General features: G+C 41.9%; 2 protein-coding genes and 1 long non-coding RNA gene across 9 annotated transcripts in view; 2 read left to right on the top strand and 1 right to left on the bottom strand.

Moving 5' to 3' along the window:
• Positions 1-938: 938 nt before the first annotated feature.
• ERI2 (ERI1 exoribonuclease family member 2) lies at positions 939-27,146 on the bottom strand. 5 transcript variants are annotated; one of them, XM_033962927.1, is made up of 11 exons: positions 27,020-27,146; positions 25,848-25,936; positions 23,175-23,216; positions 20,936-21,006; positions 20,761-20,844; positions 18,107-18,234; positions 17,077-17,233; positions 9,914-10,029; positions 5,166-5,247; positions 3,472-3,560; positions 939-3,244 (listed from the first exon to the last, which is right to left on the bottom strand). In XM_033962927.1, exons 3-11 carry the CDS (start codon positions 23,195-23,197, stop codon positions 1,844-1,846), a joined length of 2,151 nt encoding a protein of 716 aa, XP_033818818.1. In that variant the 5' UTR covers positions 23,198-23,216; positions 25,848-25,936; positions 27,020-27,146; the 3' UTR covers positions 939-1,843. The 5 variants fall into 5 exon arrangements, with proteins under 5 accessions (XP_033818818.1, XP_033818819.1, XP_033818816.1 ...); XM_033962928.1 differs by lacking the exon at positions 27,020-27,146 and adding an exon at positions 26,860-26,878; XM_033962925.1 differs by lacking the exon at positions 27,020-27,146 and adding an exon at positions 26,571-26,851.
• Positions 15,652-25,862, top strand: LOC117369034. Its single transcript, XR_004541069.1, has 2 exons — positions 15,652-15,812; positions 25,198-25,862. It is a non-coding gene; the product is annotated as an uncharacterized LOC117369034 (long non-coding RNA).
• REXO5 (RNA exonuclease 5) overlaps positions 26,945-27,148 on the top strand; it is an 85,708-nt gene continuing 85,504 nt past the window's right edge. For all 3 annotated transcript variants that reach the window (XM_033962921.1, XM_033962920.1, XM_033962917.1), the window contains exon 1: positions 26,945-27,148. The gene's annotated coding sequence lies outside the window, so the exon portion shown is untranslated.

The raw sequence follows: 27,148 nt of genomic DNA, 5'->3' as shown, positions 1-27,148 counted from the left end.
TAACAAGAAATGGTCAGCCTTACAGTAACATGACCTCTACAGATATGAACTTTATATTACCAAAAAATCCAACTCTTATTTCTTTTAACAAAAAATGGTCAACCCTACAGTCACATGACCTGACTATTCTAATTCTTTCCAGTGATATATGCATCTCTTATTTCTATTCACTGTTATTGGTTTATATTGTATTTTATTGTTGGTTTAAATAAACTGACTTAAAAAAAAAAAAAAATCAAACTGTTAGAAGTAATTGCTGCTTTTTATGGAACAGGTAACTTTTATGGGGGGACGAATGGGGACAGAGGAGATTTCTCGCAGGGATTCCTCACGAGGTCAGGCGGGAACGGAGGAGATTCCTTGCGGGGACGGGCGGGGATGGAGGAGATTTGGGCGGGGACATGCAGGTTACTAGTGGGGATGGGCAGGATTTCCATCCCTGCGCAACTCTCTAACTTACACTGAACATAAGAGTTGCCATACTAGGACAGAGCAAAGGTTCATCAAGTCCAGTATAATGTTTGTGAACTTCACAAAGAACTATGCTAAGAAGCATACCTTTGGCTTGCACCTTAGGATCGTAGCAGGAAGGGGGGGAGGTGGAGGGCTGGCAGAGCGAATCTCCCCTCCTCGACACTGAATCCCAGTGAGGCAGCTCCTGATGGCAATGGAGCTGCCTGGCTCCCCTCTGAAATTACTTCTTGGTTACAGGGCCAGGAAGTGATGTCAGAAGGAAAGCCAATGCCAGTGCAAGCAGCAGGCTGGAGAAGCTGCTTATGCTGGTAAAGATTTAAAGAGATACAAGAGGAAAGGGAGGGCAGGGAGGAGAGTGCAGGGGTGCCTCCTACCCTCACTAAGCCACAGTATAATTTATTAGTAGTATAAATAAGCATCTACCCCCACATCATCACTAACCAAGACAGATATTGTGAGATTTCTATTTGTAAAAATACATTTATTTACTTCATAGTAGTACAATTTTAAAAATGAGATATTAAAGCTCATTCTGTTTAAAAGAATGCTACAATTGATATTCCCAGTACACACATAAAATGATGGTTTAAAAAAAAGGCCATACACACAAAGTGGCTGAAAGTCTTTGATACATGAGTCCACTTTTAAACAGCAGTAGTTATCTAATTGTTATAACTGTAGATTTCATGATTTTAAAAGCATTAGTATAAACTTAATAAAACACAGAGTAAATAGTTAAAATCCTTGATGCTTTCATATATTAATTTTTGCTAGAAGTCAACCAATACTGCTTTTTCTGTAACTGAAAACCAAAAATGAACACGATGGCCTCTGATCTGTGCTGTGCTCCTCTCCCACTTCCCTACCAGGTCTATCTTACAAGTACTGCTGGTCTACTGGTGCATTCTGGGCAAGAGCAATCCCCAGTCGCTGCTGCTAGAAATCATAAGAGCAGTTTTGAGAAAGGAGCTGGCATGGGCAGGAGTGATTTGGGATCAATTCTGCCCTACTACATCAGTAGAGTTTGTAAGGTAGGCTAGGAGGTTGCGGAAGCTAAGGGCCAAAATACAAATTTTTGGTTTTCACTGAAAATACAAGGGTATTTTTGGCTCAAAATGGATTTCAGGCTGATTTTGGCGCCGATTCTGAAACTGAAATTCAGTCAGCTTCCAATTTTTACACTGCAGTTCATGAGTTTCAAAATTTAATTGTTCTCGGACAGTATTTTCAAGTTTCAAACAATTAGGCAAGAAATGTTACTGGTAAACTATGTGGAGTCTGTTTTGTAGCCAGTCAAGTCAAAGAAGACAAAATTTACATAATTAAATGTATCTTCAAAGTAAAGAACTGTAGAAAATGTCTGAAAATTTTAGGTTCTCATAGAGGGCCTGAGACCCAGATGTTTTTTCTGCTGAGAGCCTGACAATACTGAATTTGATTTTGAAGACTCTGAAGTCACCACAGATTTGGAAAGAAAGGAAGCCGAACTCAATGACTTTGCCCTCAGAAGAGAGTGCTCCCATTTAAAATAGCCACATCCCTTCTGATTTCCTTCATTGCGTTTTCCCACAGGACAACTGTAGAAGGCTCTGCCTTGGTTTGGACCGGGATTAGAAACAAGTAATCTCTTGGCCCTTCGACCACAGTTACAGAACGGTGGAGTTATTTTCCCATTTTCTCTAATCTTAAAAGGCTGATTTTGGTTGACTGTGCAGTTCAGGGCTGTGGAAGGTGCAGAATTGGAATGGGACTTGGTCAACGGCAAAGAAACACTGGAGGATGACATCTCATCTTTGTATATAGCGAAAGGTTGCTTTTTTAGCGATGAAAAAAGTGGTGTACTGGAAAGCTTTCTCTTGGGAAAATCTGGTAAAGGCATGGAACATTTTGCAGATTGCACCGTAACTGGCAGGTTAGTAGTCCTCCTAGAAATACTTGGAATAGCACTGGGTAACTTGAAAGTAGAACCATTCAAGGTCAGCTTTACATTTCTGACATTATAAATAGTGGTATCTGGGCTTCTGTATGCAACATACTTTAGTTTGGGAGCTCCTGGTTTTAAGGTAGATTTTCTTGAATTCTCAAATCTGTTGTAATCTATTTCTTTTAAAACATTTGGTCGTTCAGCAGCCTCTCCTGCCAGTGTATGCGATGTTGGCTTGTCTTCTAGTTGTACAGATTCATTTCTTAGTTCAGTTTGAGATTCTGGCATTATAGCAACATCTTCCCAATCGGCCAACAGAGAAAAAGAATCAGAATCAGAGCCAGAACTTACGTCCAAATCAGTAGTGTCATTGGCTGAAGAAATAGTGGTAGATACCAAGACTAAACTTGGACTGAGAAGAGCAGAAGAATTTTTTGGAGCTGATGTAAACTGTCCAAGCTTCACACTATTTTTTGTAAGCGGTGCCGAGCTACAGTTTGTGACATGTGGCTGTTTATAACCCAGAGGAGTAGAAAGCCCTTTCATTAAAGTCTGTGGAGCCAATAAGATTTGGGCTTGATTTTGCTTGGCAGTCCCTATGTCATTGCTGGTTGCTTTGCCGTTAGGCTGGATATATGGACTTTTAGAATTAGACCCTTCATGAGCTTCTTTTCCATAAACATTATAAATAGTTTTGGAAATATCATTGTCCTTCATACTTTCATGGCTGCTCTTACCTCTGGTCTGTTTAGAAAAGCCATTAGCAGTATCATTACCTCGAGATGGACTACTTTGAGCTGGAACCATATTTGAAGCTCTTGCGGCTAAATTCATCTTTGGGTGCACCTGAGAAGCCCATAAAGAAATCTGAGAACTATTTAAGAAGGATGGTCAGAATGTTTCTATAGTGCAATAAGACAGTTTAGGAGAGAATCTAATCTGTTTCTGGAGAGCTGCATAAGGAAACAAATCCAAAACCTATATACTTCATTATGCATGAGTGGATTCTTGGTGTTTGTCTACACTCCAGCACTGGCAGCAGAGAAAAAGGGATATGTGAAGATGCCACTAACCTTATCCAAAGATTTGGTGATTTGCATCACACATCCATCACAGATCATCCTCCATGCAAGACGGGCAGTATTACGGGAATCATCCAAACCTTAAAATCAAATAAAGAGTACAGTTTGAAAAAAGTATTTGATGCTGTCTTACAAACTAACCATAGACAAAGTGAGGCTGAATAGAGCAAGCAGTAAAAGGGCTCCCATTTCTATGCATGAGTTTTGCTGCAGACTGTCATGCTAGGTTAATCAGGTCTTCTATTCTGCCTTTACCTATTCAGTTCAAGATCGGATTATAGCAGTGGTCTCAAACACATGTCCCCCCAGGGACTATTTTGCGGTCCGCGATCTGTCCTCTCCACTTCACAAGTTTTCCGATTGTGGAGAGGACAATCACATACAGACCACGACTGCAGCTCTCCTAAAGCAGGGGTCCCCAATCTGCTTCCCTTCCCTTCTCACTGCCCTCCCTCAAGCCACCGCAATCGGGGAACAGGCCAGCGTCGAGGTCTTAGCTCTCCCTGCTTATCTTCCCCAGCTCGGAGCAAACCAATTCTTGCCGCCCAACGTCAATTTTAACATCGGGGAGGAAGTTCCAGGCCAGCCAATCACTGCCTGGCTGGGCCAGAACTTCCTCTACGACGTTAGAATTGACGTCGGGCAGCGAGAATTGGTCAGCCCCGCGCTGGGGAAGATAAGCAGGGAGAGCTAAGACCTCGGCGCTGGCCTGTTCCCTGATTGCAGCGGTGGCGACCTGTTCCCCAATGGTGGTGGCTTGGGGGAGGGCAGGGAGAAAGAACGAAAGAAGGGAGACGAGACACAGACAGAAAGGTGCATGGAGAGAGAAAGACAGAAAGAAAGGGCGGACATGGAGAAAGAAAAAGAGAAAGAAATGGGGCACGGAGAGAGAGAGAGAGAGAGAGAAAGACAGACATATAGAAAGAAAGGGGGCATGGTGAGAGAAAGAAAGAAGGGGGCAGGGTGAAAGAAATAAAAAGTTGGGGGAGGGTAGGAGACAGATGCCAGACCAGGGGAAAGGAAGGAAGGAAGGAGAGAAAGGATAGAAAGAGATGTCAGACCATGGAAATAGGGACGGAAGAAGAGAGAGATAGAAGGGAAGGAAAGACATGGAAACATAGATTTTGAAAAGAAAGCAGAAAAATTGAATATTAAGTTAATGCCAAAGATGGATGCAAGGCAGAAAGTGAAGACGGAGAGAAAAATAGTCAAAGAACAAGAAGACCCTGGAAACAGATAAAAATACAGAAAAATAAAGTCACCAGCCAACAAAGGTAGGGAAAATGATTTTATTTTCAATATAGTGATTGAAATGTGTCAGTTTTGAGAAAGGAAAGATATTAAACTTTAAATGTGAGGGCTGCAGAAAAAATAGAGTACTTGGAGGGCCGCAGAAAAAATAGTTAATGACAATTTTGCATAAGGTAAAACTCTTTATAGTTTATAAATCTTTCCTTTAACTGTTAAAGGAAAGATTTATAAACTATAAAGAGTTTTACCTCATGCAAAATTGTCATTAACTATTTTTTTCTGTGGCCCTCCAAGTACCTACAAATCCAAAATGTGGCCCCACTAAGGGTTTGAGTTTAAGACCACTGGATTATAATATAAGAGGTTGGGTCAGTTACCCATGAAGTTACAATGGACAGCTTGCTTAATATCACAGTTAATTTTCATATCTTTACCAGAATGCTCTCGGCCGGAGAATTTAATTCCTAGATCCTGCAATGCACCATTTAGTCCCTTAGGTCTTCTGTGGTAGAAAAGCTGAAAATATGTAAAGAAAAAAAAAATAATCATCATAATTAAAGAAACAGGTATATTAGAAAGTTTTGCAAAAATTACTACAGATTTAGCAATGAAAACTTCTTGGAATTTTCTTTTTTTTTAATATTCTTTATTCATTTTTAAACATATACAATAGGTGAAATACAGAGTAAATTATTCATTTTACAATATAGACATCACTTAAAATTTTCCAAATATTCATGCTTATTAATACCCACCCCTCCCCCCACCAAAACTTTTCCAACAATTTTTTCAACCTTATTTATCTCCCATCCCTTCTCCCTCCCTGGATGTGCATATTATCTAATAACAAACCATAACTATAGAGATTCTACAAAGGACGTCAATGGACCCCAAATTAATTTAAAATTTTCATTATTCCCTAATATAGCAGCATTCATTTTCTCATCATATAATAAAATGCTAGAGCGCGCATGCGCTCTCGAAAATTCGTGCGGTGTGGCGCCGTGAGGTGTGCTTCTGTGGCAACATTCTAACCTCACGGCGCATGCGGGGGCTGAAGGCGTGCGACTGTGCTCTCTCTCCCTGTCCTCGGCGCGTCACCGCCCGCCCTCACTCACGCTGCCTCTCACTCGCTGCCTGCCTGCGTCCTCGCCGTGTCACCTCACTTGCCGCCACCGCAGCTGATCCTCTTCAGAGCAGCCTGCGATCATGGCGGCTTTAAAGAACCTCGCAGGCCGCTCTCCAACCTCAGTAGTACGCTCCCTCTGACGCACGGGATCGCATCAGAGGGAACATGCTACCGAGTTGGAGAACAGCCTGCGAGGTTCGCTAAAGCCGGCCACCACGATCGCAGGCTGCTTTGAAGAGGAGCAGGCCAGAAGACGCCGGGATGGAGGGGAGGGTAAGAAGGGGATCAATACCGGGAGCCAGGGGGAGAGGGAAAGGGGGCTGCTTTGGGGGGAGGGGTGTGCTAGGGGAGACAGAAGGTGCCATGGATAGGGAGAGGGAAAGGGGGCTACTTTGGGGGGGGAGGTGTGCTGGGGACAGCTTTGCTCTGGGAGGAGACAGAAGGGGCCATGGAGGGAGAGGGAAAGGGGGCTACTTTGGGGGGAGGTGTGCTGGAGACAGACAGCTTTGCTCTGGGGGGAAGATAGAAGGGGCCATGGAGAGACAGGGAGAGGGAAAGGGGGCTGCTTTGGGGAGGAGGGGTGTGCTGGGGGGAGACAGAAGGGGCCATGGAGAGTTAGGGAGAGGTGTGCTGGGGACAGACAGCTTTGCTCAGGGGGGGGGGAAGACAGAAGAGGCCATGGAGAGACAGTTAGGGAGAGGGAAAGGGGGCTGCTTTGGGGGGGGGAGGTGTGTCCTGGGGGCAGACAGCTTTGCTCGGGGGGGGGGGAGGGAGAGACAGAAGGATACAGACAGCGGCCAAGGAGAGAGAGATAAAGAAACACAGACAGACACATCTATTCTAGCACCCGTTAATGTAACGGGCTTAAAGACTAGTATTTATATATTAGACAAACTTGCCCACCAAAATGTAAAGTTGAGATGATCCCAGTTTTTCCAGTTTCGTGTAATCAGTTGTATAGCTGTACTTGTCATAATTAAAGAGACGTCTTTTATGTTTATCTAGGGGATCTTTAATATGCAAAATAGTACCACAAATTATTATTTCATAAGTTAAAGGAATCTCAGAATTTAAAATATTAATTTTCCCCCAAATTGATTTCCAAAAAATCAGAATTCTAGGGCAGTAAAACAATAGATGGTCTAATGTTCCTATGTCTAAGTGACAGTGTCAGCATCTATTAGACCTAGAATTATCTAATTTATTCAACCTAACTGGGGTCCAAAAAGAACGATGCAAAATTCCATGCAAAACTAAGGGCCTGTTTTACGAAGCTGTGCTAGCGGCTGTGCTGCGATAACGGCCCAGAAGCCCAAAGAGATTTAAAGGGCTTTGGGGCTGTTTCCGCGAAGCAGCCGCTAGCGCGGCTTCATAAAATAGGGGGGTAAGTGTTTCATTAGATCAAATTCTGATAAAATTCTCCTGCCTGCCCTTTGAAATGAGTCATAGTGCTCTAAATTCCTTAACAGGAATGTGTCCTCGTTTGCAAAGAGATTTCTCATGTCATTTCTTGCCTGAAACAGGAAAAAAAGCCCATAAAAAATAATTTTGTTTCTTGTTGCAAATATGTTCTAGTTATGCTATTGCCCTGAAACAGTAATAAATAAAAATTTCTATAAATGACATGGGAAACTATTTGACTGCGTACCTCCTAACAAAGAGGTCATAAGAACATAAGAAATGCCTCTACTGGGTCAGACCTGAGGTCCATCGTGCCCAGCAGTCCGCTCACGCGGCGGCCCAACAGGTCCAGGACCTGTGCAGTAATCCTCTATCTATACCCCTCTATTCCCTTTTCCAGCAGAAAGTTGTCCAATTCCCTCTTGAACCCCAGTACCGTACTCTGCCCTATCACGCCCTCTGGAAGCGCATTCCAGGTGTCCACCACACGCTGGGTAAAGAAGAACTTCCTAGCATTCGTTCTGAATCTGTCCCCTTTCAACTTTTCTGAATGCCCTCTTGTTCTTTTATTTTTTGAAAGTGTGAAGAATCTGTCCCTCTCTACTCTCTCTATGCCCTTCATGATCTTGTAAGTCTCTATCATATCCCCTCTAAGTCTTCTCTTCTCCAGGGAAAAAAGTCCCAGTTTTTCCAATCTCTCAGCGTATGAAAGGTTTTCCATCCCTTTTATCAGACGTGTCGCTCTCCTCTGAACCCTCTCGAGTATCGCCATATCCTTCTTAAGGTACGGCGACCAATATTGGACGCAGTACTCCAGATGCGGACGCACCATTGCTCGATACAATGGCAAGATAACTTCTTTCGTTCTGGTTGTAATACCCTTTTTGATGATGCCTAGCATTATATTTGCCTTCTTAGCAGCCGCTGCGCACTGTGCCGACGGCTTCATTGTCAAGTCCACCATCACCCCCAGGTCCCTTTCTTGGGTACTCTCATTTAAAAACATCCCTCCCATCGTATAGTTGTACCTCGGGTTTCTGTTTCCCACATGTAATACTTTACATTTCTCAACACTGAACTTCATCTGCCATCTCGTTGCCCATTCCCCTAGTTTGTTCAAGTCCCTTTGCAGTTTTTCACAGTCTTCTTTAGTCCGAGCTCTACTAAATAGTTTAGTGTCATCTGCAAATTTTATTATCAAGGCAGATGACTTAAAATATGCAATGTCACCTCAGTAACAACTATACAAAAATAGACAAATACACCCCCTCCCCCTGCAATAGCAGTTTTTAGTGCAGGGAGCTGCGTTGAATGCCCCGCACTGCTCCCAAAACTCATAGGCTCCCTGTGCTAAAAACCGCTATTGCGGTTTAGTAAAAGGGGGCCATAGTGCAAAATATAGACAGCAGATATAAATTCTCAAAACGGATACATTTTGATCACTAAACTGAAAATAAAATCATTTTGCCTACCTTTGTTGTCTGGTGATTTCATGAGTTTCTGGTTGCACTTCCTTCTGACTGTGCATCCAATATTTCTTTCTTTCTGCCTCCTGCATGCTTCCTCTCCTCCAGACCTCATTCTATTTCCCAACCAACATCTCTCTCTGTCCCTACATGAGTCCAACTTTTTCTTCCTCTCTCCCTGCCACCTGACACACTCCATTCCCTCCCCCAACTTTTTCTTTCTCTCTCCCTGCCCTCTTCCCCTTTCTTTCTCTCTCCCTGCCCCCCTTTCTTTCTTTCTCCCTGCCCCCTTATTTCTTTGTCTTTCTTTCTCTCTCCCTGCGCCCCCCCAGCCACTGCCACCAATTTCTCCCTGCTTCTCTGATGCCGCAAAAGCCAGGTATGTGCAGCTGGGCCCACAAGCCTCCCCCCCCACCGTCAATTCTGACATTGGGGGTGGGGGGAAGGCTTGTGGGCCTGGCCTTTGTGCAATGGCTGCACGCGCCTAGCTTTTGCGGCGTCGGGGAAGCAGGGAGAACGCAAAGGCAACGTGAGTCTATCGCAGATGGGCTCAGCGATCAACTCACGTTGCCCTTGCGATTGTCCTTTTGGACACCCTTATTGTAGAAAGTGGATGTTGATGTTAATGTTTATTTATTTGCTTGATATACCATATTCTGAAAACAAAAAACAGCTGGAAATACCATAAAGGAATTTGGAATTCTGTTGTGCTTTTTGTAAGAGCTCAGCTGTAATTTTACCACTGCTTGATAAAAAGTTTATATTTATCTCATTTAACATATATTCTTTCTACTTGCATATGAAAGTCCTGACATAAGTGGATATTAGAGAACTTTTCAGAGGCAATGAGACAGAAAGATAATGGGTTTGAAATGCAATTAAAAAAAAATTTTTAAACTAATATTTCCCCAGTTGCCTCCTTTACCAGTCATAAAGGAAAGATGTGGTACCCAAGGTTACCTGTTTTTTTCATGTCTGCTCTTAAAACAAATATAGGGGGACTTAAGTTTAAAAGAAAACTCTCCCCCCACCATGGATTAGAATCCTAAATCTTGCTCTTAAGTGAAGAGGTCAGCACCAGTTACCATATCATATTTCTTGGACAATTTAAACTTCGTGCTATACAATTTAGTACATAATCGTTTCACTCCTTTTTAAGTAGAATGATTTCTATACCAGTTCTTACCATTGTCACACTCACTTTGTAAGTTGCTCTGAGATCAATCCACGAATTGAGGATATCTGGCTTTCTCAGCTGCTTCCTTTTACACTCATAATGTAAGCAAACACCCAGATCCCAGTCTGCACAAGTAATCACAAAAAAGGTCCAGGTTTAGTTCACACAAAGCTAGACTGCATTATTCTACTGTTTGAAAAGATCAGGCATAAAAAAAGAAGATATTCAAATTGAGTTGCAGGCATTTTGTGAAGTGTATACAGAAAGGGGGACATTTTCTAATGGAGATAATTAAGCATAAAATCTGGTTTTGCTCTTTTGGAATCTTGCCAGGCTCATGTGACCTGGATTGGCCTGGAAACAGGATATTGGCTTGATGGACCTTCAGTCTGTCCCAGTATGACAACTCTTAGGTTCTTATGACCACACTGGAGCAAACACCATGCATATTTTTTTATCCTAAGGGTTTTACATTAATTCCCTGGGGAATAAGGTGAACACCATCATTTCCATCTGTCATTTCTGGAATAGTAGGTGTGAATATTTTAAAATAAAATCTATGAAATGCTTTTCCTCCTCAATCTAAAATGCAACCCTGATTTCTATGTAACATCAGTGGTGTAGCAAGGGAAGGGCACCATCTTAGCGGGGGCACCGGCACCCATCCTCATCTCCGTCCCCCCACTCCCTCTCCTGCCGCATGCACGCGCCTTCACTTCTCCTCCCACTGTACCTCTAGCTCTTTGTTGGTGCAAGCAGCAACTCCAACCTCGTGCCAGCGTCGGCTCTCCCTCTGACGTCACTGCAGGGTCCCATGCCTAGCAAGTGACTTCAGAGAGTCCACGCCAACGCGGGTAACAAGTTGGTGATGCTGCTCGTGCTAAGAAAGTTAAAGATGTATGGAGGAAAGGAAGGGGCGCACGTGGCGGGTGTGGGACTAGCGCCACCGCCCCAGGCGCCTCTCACCCTCCCTACACCACTGTGCAATACACTTCTCCCTCGGTATTCACGGGGGATAGGGGCAGAGCTGGACTACGAATTGCGAAAAGCGCAAATAACTTCTGGTCTAGCTCTGACCCACCCCCTCCTCCCTTCCGGCCTTACCTAGTGGTCTAGCGGGCTTTCGGGGCAGGAGTGATCTTCCTATGCTCCTGCCCTGTGCAGATCGCCAATAGGAAATGACTGCCGTGAGTTACCGTAGTCTCTTGAGACTACAGTGGGAGCTCACGGCAGCCATTTCCTATTGGCAATCTACACGGGGCAGGAGCGTAGGAAGATCTCTCCTGCCGTGAAAGCCCACTAGACCACTAGGTAAGGCTGGGATGCCGGGAGGAAGGTTGGAGGGAGGCGAGAACGTCTGAAACTATGGTGGGTCCCCCCTCCCCCCCAAAAAAATCACGAATATGTGAAACCGCAAGTGTCGAAACCACGAATGGGGAGGGGGAAGTCTATAGTAAATGTTTGCAAATAAAGATCTGCATGGATTCACCCACTGTGTCCAACAAGGCGTCCAGAGTTGTATCTGACATTTTGTGCAGGTTCTACTTCATGATTAAATACTGACGACATCCTAAATAGGGCTCTCAGCAACTTGTTTTGCCAACTTCACATGGTCAGTTAAACGACGCAATCTCGGAGCATAATATTATGACACCATTTGCTTCCAATCCTAAGAATATCTTCACCTCCTCCACCACCAACCATTTATGTGCTAATATCAACTTTATGATTCGAGGGGAGGAAGGGGTAGAATCAAAGTTGATATTAACAAATAGTGTAGAATACTCCCTTCCAAAGATAAATCGCAATATTCTAGATGGTTGCAATTGAAGCAGGCCATTCAGGCAGGGTTCCCTGAATGGAATAGTCTTATTAATTATCATAGCCTAGAATTCATATGTTTTCAGATGGACTCTATGAGTCACCAGGCCGCAAGGTGGTATAAATTAATAGCTGAATTTGTTAATAAAAAGCCAAAACATGGTCTTAGGGATATTTGGAACATTGAGATTAAGCACCAGATTACTGCATCTCAATGGCCACGACTTTGGACCCCTGTTCGCTTACAAAAATTAGATAGCTCTAGGTCTAATAGATGTTGGCACTGTCATCTTGAGGCTGGGACATTAGATCATCTATTATTCTATTGCCCATTCATATCATTATTCTGGAATTCAATTTGGCCTCAAATAAATAGGATGATGGAAAATCCAGTAGCCTTGACTTATGATACTATCTTATTCGGCACAGCAATGAGAGCAAAGAGTCAAATTTCTTCAAACAATAACAAACTTTTATTTATATTGACTGGGGTAACAGTACAACAAATTACATATAACTAGAAAAATTATGATAGGTTAAACTATAACTTCTGGTGGAATTCCGTATGCCATATATATAAAATGGAGCGTGCATTAGCAACACAGAGAGGTTATTTTGGTAATTTTCAGAAGATCTGGGGACCATTAGCAGATTTCTGTAATGAATGAAATCATTTTCCCATAATAAAAATCTTATTAAGAAGGGAGGGGGGTGGGTTTCATTTTATTTAATTTATCTCATAAAATATTTGTCATTATTTTTATTATAATTGTTATGTGTATTGGGAAGGGAGGGAAAAGAAGGGTTTAAATTTTAACAACAATTATTATAGATATTAGGTAACACTGCACAACAATTTTTTGGTTAAGTCTTGATTCCTGAAAAGTTTTTGGTGATTATGACAGGTACCAACTTGGTATGCTCAAATATGGTTTTGGTTTTACTGCATCACGTAAGAACTATGAGAAATAGACATTTTTATGTTTACTGACAATAAAATATATAGTCAAGTTTACGTTTCGCACAAGCGACTAAATGAAACAGAATTAAAAGTGTTTTGCTCCCGAGTTTCTTTTATATTCAGTGTCTGGTGCATCACGTTGTAGCATCCAACAATAGTCGGCAAGCATTGACGGATTCCAATTGCCCTGGTATCGTTTCTCCATCGTAGCTATGTCTTGATGAAACCTTTCACCGTGCTCGTCACTCACAGCACCGAGATTTGCGGGGAAGAAGTCCAAGTGTGAATGGAGGAAATGAATCTTGAGTGACATATTGCACTTCATTCTCTTGTATGCTTTGAGAAGTTTGTCTACCAGCTGAATGTAGTTTGGGGCTCTGTAATTGCCCAGAAAATTGTCAACAACGTCTTTCAAGGCTTTCCAGCCAATTTTTTCCGGCCCAACTAACAGATCTTCAAATCGCTTGTCACTCATAACATGTCTGATCTGGGGGCCAACAAAAATACCCTCTTTGATCTTGGCATCAGTTATTCTTGGGAACATCTGTCTTAAATAACGAAAACCTTCCCCTTCCTTGTTCATTGCTTTCACAAAATTCTTCATGAGTCCCAGTTTAATGTGAAGAGGAGGCAAAAATATCTTTGTCGGGTCAACAAGCGATTCATGTGCTACATTTTTCTGTCCTGGAACTAACTTTTTACGGAGTGGCCAGTTCTTTCTAGAATAGTGCGACTCTCTGTCTCGGCTGTCCCATTCGCAGATGAAACAGCAGTACTTTGTATAGCCAAGCTGCAGTCCTAGTAACAGAGCAACGACTTTGAGGTCTCCACAGATATTCCAGTTATACCTGGTATACTGGACATACTTTAGTAACATTTCCATATTCTCATATGTTTCTTTCATATGTGCTGCATAGCCAACAGGTACTGAAGGATAAACGTTGCCATTGTGCAACAGAACAGCTTTCAGGCTTAACATTGACGAATCAATGAAAAGACGCCACTCTTCCGGGTTGTGATCACAACCAAAGACCGAGAACAATCCTTCAATGTCACAACAGAAACAGAGACTGTCGACTTGTGCAAAAAATTTGGTTATATCATGATGCCGGTCTCGAAACACAGAAATTTTCGTACCTGGTGATAGCAAACACCATTCCTGCAGTCTCGAACCTAGCAGCTCAGCTTTTGCTTTTGACAGACCCAAATCTCTGACCAAATCGTTCAATTCGGACTGTGTTATCAGATGTGGATCGCCTGATGAGGATGGTTCAAAATCCGGGTCAATGTCACTGTTAGAACCCTGCACTGCAGTTTCTTCATCTGGTTCGTCTAAGGTCCAATCCTCTGGTGGTTTCGGAACTGGAAGACTGTCATCATGTGGCATGGGTCTCATTGCTGAAGGCAGATTAGGATATTCAATTGACTTCTTGTTTTTGGCAGAGAAACCAGACACATTAGTCAAACAGAAATAACAGTCCGTCACATGGTCTTTCTGTTCTCGCCATATCATCGGAACAGCAAATGGCATCGTCTTTCGAGTACCTCTGAGCCAGGCTCTCAGACTAACAGCACATGTCGCACAGCAAATGTGAGGCGCCCATTGCTTGTCTTGATCACCTATTTTGCAGCCAAAATACAGATGATAGGCTTTCTTTACAAGGGCAGTCATCGAACGTCTCTGAGGCGTAAGTGTATATTCCCCACAGATATAGCAGAATGTGTCGCGGCTGTTACGACACCGACGAGACATATTGCCCGACACCAAAACGTCTATAGCATCAAGCTTACTTACTGTTATATTGCTACAGCTACTATACTACTATACTTTACTATACTGATACTATATACACACACGGACTATCTATATTAACCAAATGAGCAGGATCGGTGTATGGAAGCCACCATTATAGCATGGTGAGACAGCGCAAGCTCGTTCAGACCTGCCCAGACATGCCCAGGATGTCATCTTCCATAAAACAGCTTCCAACCTGGCTAGATTTTATGCATGGACATACCCAGGCGGCACAAACCGTTGTTGATAAGACACTTATGGGAGAAAAAATTGTTTGCATCCAAATATAAGAAAAAATCACGACAAAATTGAAGATTTCTCTGAAATGGTACGTGATGGGTAATTTTTGATGTAATATTCATGATCAGCACCCAAAATTCTATAAGAAACACCCAGCAGTGTTCAGGAAGCAAAAACTTTGTTGTGCAGTGTAATACAGATATTTTAGGTATTATTGTTTATAAATACAGAATAATATATTGTATTTACAGTGATACATGAAAGGAATTCAAGTGTATGTTTTATGTGATCTTTTAAAATTTCTATGTTACACTTGTGGATATATGAAAATGAATAAAAAATTTAAAACAACAAATAGTTCAACTCTTTTTTTTTTTTTTTTTAAATTTTACAACAGTTCATTTTCCAGAACAGTAAAGAATGGAATTTTACAGTCAAACACCATTAGGAAATAAAATCATTATTAAATATTAACTATTAACTATTTCCATCCAGCCCACTTTAAGAAAGGGCTAACTTCCTTTTAATTTAACAATATAAATCAAGAAAAACAAGAATTCCCCTTAAACAACTAGGGAAATACTCCTCTATTTAGGTGCACTAATGATATAACTCCTCAAAACTCTTCTTAACCTTGGAAATCACTAAGAAATAGCCTCAAAGTATTCTCTCTGAAACATCAGCTTTCAGATTACAGCATGTAAACTGGTTTTAGTCTTGAAGCACAAGTATCTGTTACCATACTGTGACAGAGCCTATACTCTGGAAAAGGATGAGTGGGCCTAGTTTGCTGACAATGTCACCAAACCACTAAACAACCAAAGCTTCCTACAGAAAAGAGCTAAAAATATTACCTATAAAAGGTATAACTTAAAACTTTTTAACATACATGTGCTAAAAATTTTTTACGTTATATCTTTATACAGTTCCCCCTCCATATCCGCAGTTTCGGTTATTCACAGTTTTTCGTGCGCAGGCTTTGCCCACAAATTAACCTCAAAGGAAGTTGCTGCTCCCAGCGATGCAAAGAGAAAAATCGATCCTCTCAGTGTTGTACAGAGAAAATCGTGGCACTTTCTTCACAGGAACAGGTAAGGTTATTCACAGTTTTGTGTCTTTTTTCGGGCTTTTTACAGAAAAACTGCGAATAACATACGAAAAGTTATTCATGGCCATGCTGATCCCCTATTTCCACGAATACGGAGGGGGAAGTGTATGTCATTTTCATATATTGATATTATCCCTCTTATGTATCTGCATGTCACATTCATTACATCTTGTTTCTTTTATTTTTTTTGCATATACATAGTTATGTTAAAAGCTTCATATTATCTTTGTATTCTTTTAATGTCATGTCATCTCATTACACTTTTAGTTCCTTATTGTCCCCTAAGGAAGATGATGTTGCCAAAATTTGGATCCTAGTCAAAACCACATTTGCATTGTATGTCAAGGACTTGTTTTTGAATACCACCAATAAAGTACAGTGGTACCTCGGTTTACGAGTGCACCGGTTTGCGAGTGTTTTGCAAGACGAGCAAAACATTTGCAAAATCGGTGCCTCGGAAATCGAGCATGGCTCGATTTACGAGCACCCCCCCCACAATCCGGCACCCTCTCTGCCTCGAACCGGCACACCCCCCCGCCACGATTGGGCACCCCCCGCCATGATCCAACCCCCCCACCGCCACGATTGGGCACCCCCCGACACGATCCGACATCCCCCCCGACACAATTGGGCACCCCCCCGCCGCTTCTTACCCTCATCTGGGCACTTGAAGATCGGCCTACTCGTCTGCTGGGCCTTGAGCATCTGAGCATGCTCAAGGCCTGCGAGTTCACGTTCTGAACGTGAACGTGAACTCGCAGGCCTTGAGCATGCTCAGATGCTCAAGGCCCAGCAGACGAGTAGGCCGATCAAGAGTGCCCAGATGAGGGTTAGAAGTGGTGAGGGGGTGCCCAATCGTGTCGGGGGGGGGGTCGGATCGTGGCAGGGGGTGCCGGTTCGAGGCAGGGGGGGTGCCTGATTGCAGGGGGGGCCTTTGAGGGGAGCAATGCCGGTTCTCGGGGGGGTGGGGGGGGAACGCATCAAAGCGAGTTTCCATTATTTCCTATGGGGAAACTCGCTTTGATAAACGAGCATTTTGGATTACGAGCATGCTCCTGGAACAGATTATGCTCGTAATCCAAGGTACCACTGTATATGTATCCGAAGGTTGGCTTTGACATCTCCTGTGCCTCTTCTTTTGCTGCTCTGCAAACCTTTTTTAGTCGCATCTTTCCCTACTATGCTTGGTTCTACAGTTTCTTATCACAACTCTTAAGAAAGCATCTTTAAATAGAACAGATCCTTACCTGACCAAGTTACAAAAGCACACAGATTGCTACCAGGCCCAGAATCGTTTGCAACAGCGGAAATAAAAGTGAACTGGTTCTCCTGTTGAAGCTTCGCAATCCATTTGGAAAACTGAGATAGGCAGATCTTTAAGGGGAGGCCTTTATCAACTTGATCCTGATTTTAAGGAACAAGCTACAGGTGAGTATGTCAGATAAAGCACTATTTTCCAGTTATTTTGAGAATAGTTTAATGTAAGTCTCCTTCTCATGTAACTTCAGGAATATAATGCCTGCTCAAGTCATCTGGACTTCATCAGGTCATCATTCCACAGCTTGCTTTGGACTCATCCCTTCCATCCCCTCACCTGCTCTCTCCCTCCCATTCAACCCCTTTACTCACCCATTGCTCTCATCCAGTTGATGTACCTTCCAGATTATAGCTAGGTATTCCTCCACCTTAACTCGTTATTTGTTGAGGAAAGTGTAGTGCAGTGGTTAGAGCTACAGCCTAACCCCAGTTCAAACCCCACACTGCTCTCTGTAACCATGGGCAAGTCACTTAATCCTCCACTGCCCTAGGTACATTAGATAAGATTGTGAGCCCACCTGAACAGATGAGGAAAATGCTTGAAGTACCTGTATGTAAACCACTATGAGTGTGGTTGTATAACTACAAAAAAAGTGTTATAGAAGTACCGATCCCTTTTCTTTCACTGCAACAACTAGCTTTCCTGCATCTGTAGCACACCACTTGACTCTCAGTGAGTTTGAGCCGTGCATGCAATAAAAGCCAGTTGCTCTTTCTGTATTGGCAAAGGCTTCAAGAATAATAACCTCAGGGTACAGACGCCAGGATCCAATTTTTTGGTGCCATGAAATATTGCTACTTTTGGGTTTTTTGCCAGGTACTAGTGACCTGGATTGGCCACCATGAGGACAGGTTACTGGGCTAGATGGACCATTGGTCTGCCCAGTAAGGCTATTCTTATGTACTCCCCAGGTTTCATCAAGTCCTGTGCTAAATATAGCACTAGATTATCAGTTCTACCTGTTTTATGCCTGTTAATTCTGTGCAAAATTCCGACAGAAAAGGATGTTCTTGAGGCTGGACATAGGACTGAAATTCTGATACAATATCTCCATTTGAAGTGTTTAGCAAAACTGCAGGAAATTCAACTAGGAAAAAAAACCAAGTATTTATATGTGCTTGTTAATAAATAGTTAATTATGAAAAAAAATGAGTTTCAGAAAACTATTCTAAAACATATGTCAAATTATTAACAGCAAAACATTTCTTTATTAGCTACACTGCATCTCCCCATACACCTTTTGTTGGTAGGAGAGATTAGATCCTACCTCAGCAAAGGAAAAGATATGAATATTTTACAATTTGACATTTCTGCTACTTTTGACACTATAGACAGACCATCGAGTCCTGGTTTTCAGGCTCAATGAGCTAGACATTTCATGTTTTGTCCAGGAATGGTTGACAGAATTTTTATGCAAATGATCATACAGAGTACTTCTAGAAATGATGAGTAGTTCTATAACGCTACCAGGCATATGCAGCACTATACGCCAAACATGGAAGAGACAGTTCCTGCTCATAAGAGCTTGCAATCTAGTTATGACAGACAAACTGGACAAAAAGGTGCAGCTATATAGAAAAAGGGTAAATTCTATGATCACTGGAGGCTTGAGTGTGGAGTTCCGTAGGGCTCACCTCTCTCTCCTTTTAAGATTTAATATTTACCTAAGATCATTAACTACCTTAGGTCAATATGTATTTTCTTATGCTTATGTACAATGCAAAAACCAGCAGCTTTTACTCTATAGAACATTTAGAGCTCCTTTTACAAAGCCGCGCTAGCGGTTTTAGTGCACGCACCGGATTAGCGCGTGCTAGCTGAAAATCTACCGCCTGCTCAAAAGGAGGCGGTAGCGGCTAGTGCGCGCTATTCCGCGCGTTAAGGCCCTAGCACGGCTTTGTAAAAGGAGCCCTAAAGATTTGAGGTGTATTCATAAGTGCTCAGAAGAAACTTTTTAAGAGACCAGGAAATGGGGTCATGCCCCACTCAGCATGTCTCCAATTCTCTCAATCACTGCACTTGTTAGTTGTATCTGAATTTGGGAGGGGGGTGGGGGTTAAATCTTCTTGGTGTATGATATTGAAAATTTTTCAAGTGATGTATTATATTTGGTTGATATTTACTGTACACTTGATGTAAGTTTAAAAATGAATAAAGAAATTATTAAAAAAAAAAAAAAAAAAGAAGAATTACTTCATTCAAAAATGTGCGGTGCATTCTAACTTTCCACAAAACACAGTTCATTTATTTGCATGCTGAATTAAAGATTAATGTTCAATTTCAAAAATTCAGTTTCAAAACCTAACTGAAAGCCCCGTATGCAAACTTGAGTCTAAAACCATAAAAACAAAAAGATCATGAGGATGTGAAAACTCCTAGTGCAGGAAGGCCGACTTACTCAACTTCTCAATTGAGGCTATGTGGGACAACTGTCTGCCACTGATGTTCCTTCTTCCACAAACATGCTGAAAGATTGCCCCCGTGTGGTAAACACAGGGCCTCTAAAACAAGGAACTCCCAAGTCAGCAGTGTAATTTTTGTTACAGCAAAGGCTCCCGATTGTGAATCAAAAAGAGGATGAAAATGTCACTTCTGGTGTAGTCCCTTTAAATAATTTGGGAAGATGCACGGTTGTATGAATGAACCCTTCAAGGATAAGTTAAAGAGTGAGGCATTCTCCTGACACACCATCTATGATGTTTAACTCAGAGATTAAAGGATGTGGTACACAGTATTTATTTATTTATTCAATTTTCTATACAATTTTCCCAGGGGAGCTCAGAGCAGTTTACATGAATTTATTCAGATACTCAAGCATTTTTCCCTGTCGGGCTCACAATCTCTAATGTACTTGGGACAATGGGGGGATTAAGTGACTTGCCCAGGGTCACACAGAGCAGCATGGGTTTGAACCCTCAACCTCAGGGTGCTGAGGCTGCAGCTTTAACCACAGCACCACATTCTTTACAGACCAGCAGCTTTACTGGAGCAGACTTTGGATCAGGGTTCTCCGAGGTGGCTTTGGCGAAACGTGTCAGAACCTCAATGAATCTGAAATTGAGCACTAATCTTCAATTCAGCATGCAGATAAGTGAACTGTGTTTTATGGAAAGCTAGAATGAACCACACATTTTGGAATAGGGTGCTTCTTCAACAAGTGCAGTGGTTGAGATGTGGAGACATGCTGAATGGGGCATGACCCTGTTTTCTGGTTTCTAAAAGTTTCTTCTGATTACTTAGAACACTCCTCAAATCTCAAGTGTTCTATAGAGTAAGAGCTGCTGGTTTTTGTATTGTGCTATTGCTTTGGCATTCTGGGCAGTACGAGTAAAAATATTTTCCCAAATACTCAGCTTTTTGGTTGTCTTATGCTGATGACATCTTTTTACTTTGTCCAGCATTGAACTAAGTCAATACTATTGATTCTCTATTAAAGACCATTGGTATGGTATGTCCTCAAACTAAATAAGCAAAAAAATAAAATTATCTGGTTTGGTGATTATGATGACATCTCTTGTAAATGTTTCCCACTTCTAATTAGAGAAATAAACTATTCTTGTAACCAAAAAGTCCTATTTCCTAATGCATTCTGAACCACTGTTACAACACTTACTGATTTCTTGGCTGTAGTGTTGTTTACTATCTTTCCAGCAAGTAGATTCAAAGTCAAGAACAATCAAATAATCAAAAATTTGTTCTGCAATATGAAAATAAAAAATTATGCTATTTTTGTGGCATTTCATACTCAATGACAATAACACTAACACTGGGGAAAGTGTGCTACTTACTTAATGCAGGTTTCCGTGAATTCTCACTATTTGCTGAGGTTATGGAGCTTTTTCTAATTAGCCCGAGCTGCCTGGAAAAAAAAAAAAAGGAGAGAGAAATTGTGTGATAGTTTTACTACCTATTAGATCCAATTTCTTTACCCACTACTGGTCCAAAAAGGTTCAGAAGACCCTTTTAAAGAGCCTAAATTCAGTCAATGAACTTGGCATGACGGAAAAAGCGATGCTAATATCCAACAAAGCTCATCTGCTCAAAAATGTGTAGCAAACCAAAAGGGGGTAACAGAAAAGTATTTATTTTCAGCCCCATTTTAGACAGAACACAGAAATCAGAATCGGTATACTGCAGATCGATCAGGACATGTACAGTTCCAGCATTATTTCAGTGAAAAGGTGTGGTGGCCATGTGTGTCCACTCTTCCAGATAGAAATAAAACAAAAACACAAAGGAAAAAATAATACCTTTTTTATTGGACTAACTTACCCCCTCCTGTAGGGTGGGTTTTAGCACCAGCAGCGGCAGTAACTGCTCTGACGCTGCACTTAACTCAACATAGATCTCATCTTTCTGCATACTTGTGGCAGGGTAAACGGGCTAGGATTTCCTTATCTAAGCTGATGCTACCAATTAATCAGGGGGGGGTTGGGTCTCCTGTGTGTGTCTAGGTTTAACCTTGCATGTCAATTACATCATATTCATGATTGGTTTTGTAATACTACTTGTTTTTCATTACCTGAGATTGAATGTTTTCATTTTCAGCCTTACCATTTTAGTTATCTCTTACATGCTCTCCACTTGCCTGCTTTGCCTCTGTTACAGTCACACCCATTCTTACCTGCAATGCGTAAGGCTTGGAAAATGTTGTGTAGGATGTTGAAGATCTCTCCCTATATCTTTTATTTTTGAAAATGAGCTTTGAAAATGGTCCTTAGGACATCTACCTTTTTTGCCCAGTTTCAAAAATAAAAACGTCCATGCGAAATACATCTAAAAGCAAGTTTTGTAGACGTACCCACCAATTACCTTGTCTGATCGCAGCAGAAGGAATCCCCATCAGCTGAGCCAGTTTAGGGGATTCCTGACAGCTCAGTTGATGGGGATTCCCCCTGCCAGGATCAGCTGAGCCACAAAGTCCTACACCCCTCCCCCTAACATCCAATACCTCCTGACATCTCCGCCCCACCCCACATTCCCCCAACATTCTTGGGCCCCCTTCCCCTCACATCCCCAGAATCCCCCCGCCCCAGTACCTTCGGAAGAGTAAAGGGCAAGAGGGAAGCTCACTCACTCCTGCCTACAGGGCAGTGTGTAGGAATGCCCCACAATAAACACACACGCAATCTTAGAGTCGAGAGGAGACGCCCCAAATGAATGGTCTCTCCCTCTTTTTATTGAGAATCATATCTCCATTAATTACTTAGTTAATGCTCTACAAGGTTATAATTTCATAATGCATTTACAATGAGGATTAAACCATTGTTTATCTATATCATGTGTCTCAAAGCTACTATCTCACGTGACATATGAATACATAATAACAGTTATAATAAAGTGACTCCCAATGTGTACCTTTCTGATATGTCTCAAATCTTACTATGGCATTTGACAGTCCAAAGGTTATAATGCATGCTTCTTAAGCTCTCTTGATTAGCCTTGCTCAGGCAAAGTCTGATTGTTGCCCATATAAGGGATGCTTAAACAAGATAAGAGAAAAAGGGTAAATGTATGTCTGGTTAATATGTGGCCAGAGTCAGGGATGCCTCAGCCTTCTGCTCAAGGTGCAACCCTTGTCCTTGCTTAGAATGTATACGTAGCAGGAGGGAGAGGAAATGAGAAACAGGGCCTCAGAACCAAACCCAGGCCTAGATCCACACACAGGCCCAGATCCGCACACAGGCCTAGGTCGGTGTGCCGACCCGGCCTGCGCTCAGAACCGCCTGCGTGCGGACCCCGTCAGTGTTCTGATGCCCTGGATCAGAACTTATCAGATCTCCATCCCTACAGCAGTGGGAAGCCTAAGGCTGATTGACTCAAAATCGTCATTTTGAGCCAATCAGGGCCTTCGGCCCCTGTATGCTAATTGAAATGTTGTGAACGGACTGTATTTTGCATTTGCAACACTTACAAGATATACTTGTTTGGATTATGTTCATATAAATGGAGAAATGTGCTGTGATTACAGATAGCCCTATTATATTCAACATGTACAATAAATGAGTTAGTAAATATAGTGCTTACTTTGCCAGAGTCTTGGTTGCCATCTCTCTAACCACATAAGTCCTAAAATCACAAAACAAACAAATATAGAATTGGCATCCAAAGAAATCTTTCAGTTGCTTTTACCGCAGCGTCCAGTGATAAAAAAAACCCTAATGTGGCTTGATAAAAGGGGGACAAAAACATCAGAAATGCACATTGCCCAAAGCTGACATGTTCCAATTAAAAATTTAAAAATAAAATTGTGTTTTCTAATTTTTAACTGGGCGTTTTATTTTTGTGTCTATACCAGGTGGACTGTCTCCTGCTTCCTTCCCTCCTCTTCCCCCTCCCCCAAATTGACCATCTTCCTTTATCTTTCCAGCTCATCAGTAAACAACAAAAAGTAACACATACCTTTGCCTCATTTACCCCCCTAATTCTATAAAAAGCGCCAAAATTTGCAGGAAAGGATGCATCTAGGCCTCAGACACTACCAGAGGACAGAGCACCATGCTCAGAATCTCCTCAGAATGTAGTTCTGCTTCACATTTTAATAAATAGAAGTGTATCCAGCTAGAAAGATGAATGGTCGCTTTCAACATACTCTTCTACAGTAGAAAAACCAACATTTAGGCCCAGATTCTCTATACAACGCTGATATTGGCGCCTAAAAAACAGCAGCCGATCGTGTGTCAATCACCAGAAATGCAGGCCAGGGTTTTCTGGGGGAAATTCTAAAAATGGCGCCTAAACTTAATTGAGAAATGCCATTTAAAAAGGCAAAAACACATTAAAGCACCTACTGACACCTAAATAAAAGGCACCAGAATCACACCCACGTAGGAGCTTTATGATGCTTAACACCACTATGGATATGGCTATTGCCAGAAGTGGCATTAGGCACCATAAAACGCCTACATGTAGGCACGATTCACGTCAAAGACAGGTGCTGGAAATGTAGGCCTGGAAAACTCTGGCCTATATCTCCAGTGCTTATCTTTCCTGGAGGCACGATTCTCTATACGGTGCCATCACATAACTGACATGTGATCAGCGGCAGCTTTTTAGGTGGCCGCCGATTTCGGCACCGTATAGAGAATCTGGGGCTACATTTCTGGCACCTAACTTTGTCGTGAATTGCACTTACGTAGGCACGATTCCGGTGCCTTTTATTTAGACACCGGTAGGTGCTTTAACTTTAATATTTTAATTGAGAAACGCTGTTTAAAATGGCAAAACTTAGGCACCATTAATAAAATTTCCCCCGTAAGGTCTATAGTGTTACAATTCACTTATCAGACTTAGGAGATTCTGAATAGAATGATTACTTAGTAGGCCAGGGCTTCCTGAAAGCTGAGAAAGAATAAACCACAGTAGAAAAATGTCTGCTGCTTTCGATTTGTAAAGATTTTCTTTGATCTAGGCACTTGGTTAAAAACAAAACAAGGAGAAATGTAGACACATGTACAATGATACAGGCAAAGTTTATAAATTGTTTGCGGTTAAACACACCAGGGTCCTGACTTTAGTTGAGAATTAGCTTAGATGATGGTTATACAATTACTATTTAATACATAAAGGAAATATCATAGAAAACTGCCCTGTCTTTAGCCCATACCCAACTGAAGCTGCAGGTTTATTTTTCTTAAAACTGTGGACTGTGGAAAACTGTCAACTCATATTATGTATGTAAACTTGTAACCTGTTCGGTGCTCTTCTGTGAGGACGGGCTAAAAGAAATCGAATAAATAAATACATTTTAACCTGTTCCCCTCCTTTCCAAAGCAGAGGGCCACACGTGGACATATCTGTAAAGTTAGGAATTTCTATGAAATATTCTATATGCTTCTCTCCTCTCCACTCCTTCCTGCCCTCCATAGTCCTCCCTGCCCTCTTCTAACCCCTTCCTCTGTAATGTCACCTAGAGCTTGTATAGGTATGTGCGACGCACAAATGGAAGAAATAAATAAAATAAATATGCTTTTTTTTTTTTTTACACACCACTGAATGGAACTGCACCCACCTACCTCAACAACCATCTAAATCGTATTTGCACATCCAGACTAAGAAGAACCCAGATCCTATTCTCCTACCCACCACTCAAGGGAACTCAGCGAAAGAAGATGTACGACGGCCTCCTAGCGACGCAGGCAACGAAACTGGACCCCTGTATCTCCAACCTGTTGTCAACTATAAGTGACTTTAAATCATTCCAAAAAGAAATCAAAACCCTGCTATTCAAAAAAACTATACAGCCTTCTATCCCCCCCCTCGCATCCTCCCCCCTCCATGCAAACTACCAGCAGACCTCCCCAACGACCCTAACAAGTAACCAACCCTAAACTTCATCTTCCCTACTAGTAATCCTCAATTCTCCTCCCTCCTCAATTTCTCCCCTCTGCCTTCTCTATTTAACATTCCCTACATTGTAATCCCCCTGCATCTACTGTGTAAGCGTCACCCAAATTGTAACTTCCTGGAAATGTCCAGCTATCTTATACTGTAATCCACTTAGAACTGCAAGGTACAGGCGGAATAGAAGTCACTAATGTAATGTAATGTAATGTATTTGGCAGTTGGCATCATAAAACCGACTTTATTTTATAATGCTGAATTTTATTAGACAAAGGATAAGAGAACAGTTGGATAAAGCTCTCATTAACATGAAAAAAAAAACACCCTTAAGGGTGTAAGGTATTTTTTTTTCCTTACCTCAGCACAGATGGACAGGGCTGGCACAACAGTTATTTCATGGGCAGGAGCTAAAGCAAATCCTGGCTGCCTTTCTTTCTTAATTAAATCTTGGGGGAAAAATAAAGAAACAATGGCATTCACAAAAATATACATAAAATAACAGTGCCCGATAATAATACATAAAGGAAATAACAGAGAAAACTGCGCTGTCTTTAGCCCATACCCAACTGAAGCTGCAGGTTTATTTCTCTTAAATTGTGGACCGTGGAAAGCTACTCTGAAAGCTCCATCTACCCACAGTCCCTGCTGATACCACAGCTCTACTAGACCCAGCAAACAAAACTTATGTTATTTTGGGGCACTATTATTTAATGTATAGCCTTTCTTTCTTTTCTTTAATGTATTTATTCTTTATTGAATTTCAAATTTTTATGATCACATATCATATTGAAAATAACAGTATCACTGGAAATACATTCTTAATAAAATACAAAGGAAATTATAATATGTTTCTACTGTACATTAGTCCACAATACATGATGGAGTATACAAATAGTCGAATATTGTTACTTCATCACAATTAAAAATCAAGGAAAGGAAAGAAAAGTAAAACATCCTGAAATGGACCCCAAAATTCCCAATTACAAGCGTTACACTTGTCTAATGATAGGGGTATTCGCTGTCACCATTGTATTTTCTACAATAAATCTAGATAACTGTGTAGACTCAAAGAAAATATACCTAATTCCTTTAAAATTAACCAAACACTTGCAAGGAAATCTTAATACAAAGGTTGCACCCAATTTTAAGACCTGGGGGTCTCAAAAGCAAAAACTGTTTCCTCTTTTTTTGTGTTATTCTAGAAACATCTGGGTACATTCTAATTTTTTTTAATTTAAAAATGTAAACATTTTTATCTTTCTTTTCTTTTTCTCGACGAGCCAGGACGGCGACTGTTGCTCATCCGGCAGCAAAGCAGGAAACGCGGCACCCCCGTCGCGCGGAGTGCTGGTTCCCCTGAATAACACACCGTCAAGGCAACCAAGACCAAGAACGTTCGTTCCCTGTTAAGATGGAGGGGAGGAGGGAGGAGGGACGGACACATTTAAAGAAAACACCATTCACGCAGGAAGAAAGCGTGCGGGGAGCAACGTGTTTGGTTAAAGGAGGGCAGGAAAAACTTTGCTCACTGGATCGCGGCGAGAAGGTTGTTAGGGTCAGCCAGCCTCGGGAGGGGAGCCGAAAGAGGTAGCACGGAGAAACCGGCAGGCGGGAAAACGACCTATGCCTGTGTTTCCCAATGAACTCGGGGCCGTCTG

The sequence above is a fragment of the Geotrypetes seraphini genome, chromosome 11, assembly GCF_902459505.1.
Source record: "Geotrypetes seraphini chromosome 11, aGeoSer1.1, whole genome shotgun sequence".
Classification (NCBI taxonomy): domain Eukaryota; kingdom Metazoa; phylum Chordata; class Amphibia; order Gymnophiona; family Dermophiidae; genus Geotrypetes; species Geotrypetes seraphini.
Note: the sequence above shows the minus strand (reverse complement) of the source record. Positions and strands in the feature narration are given on the sequence as shown.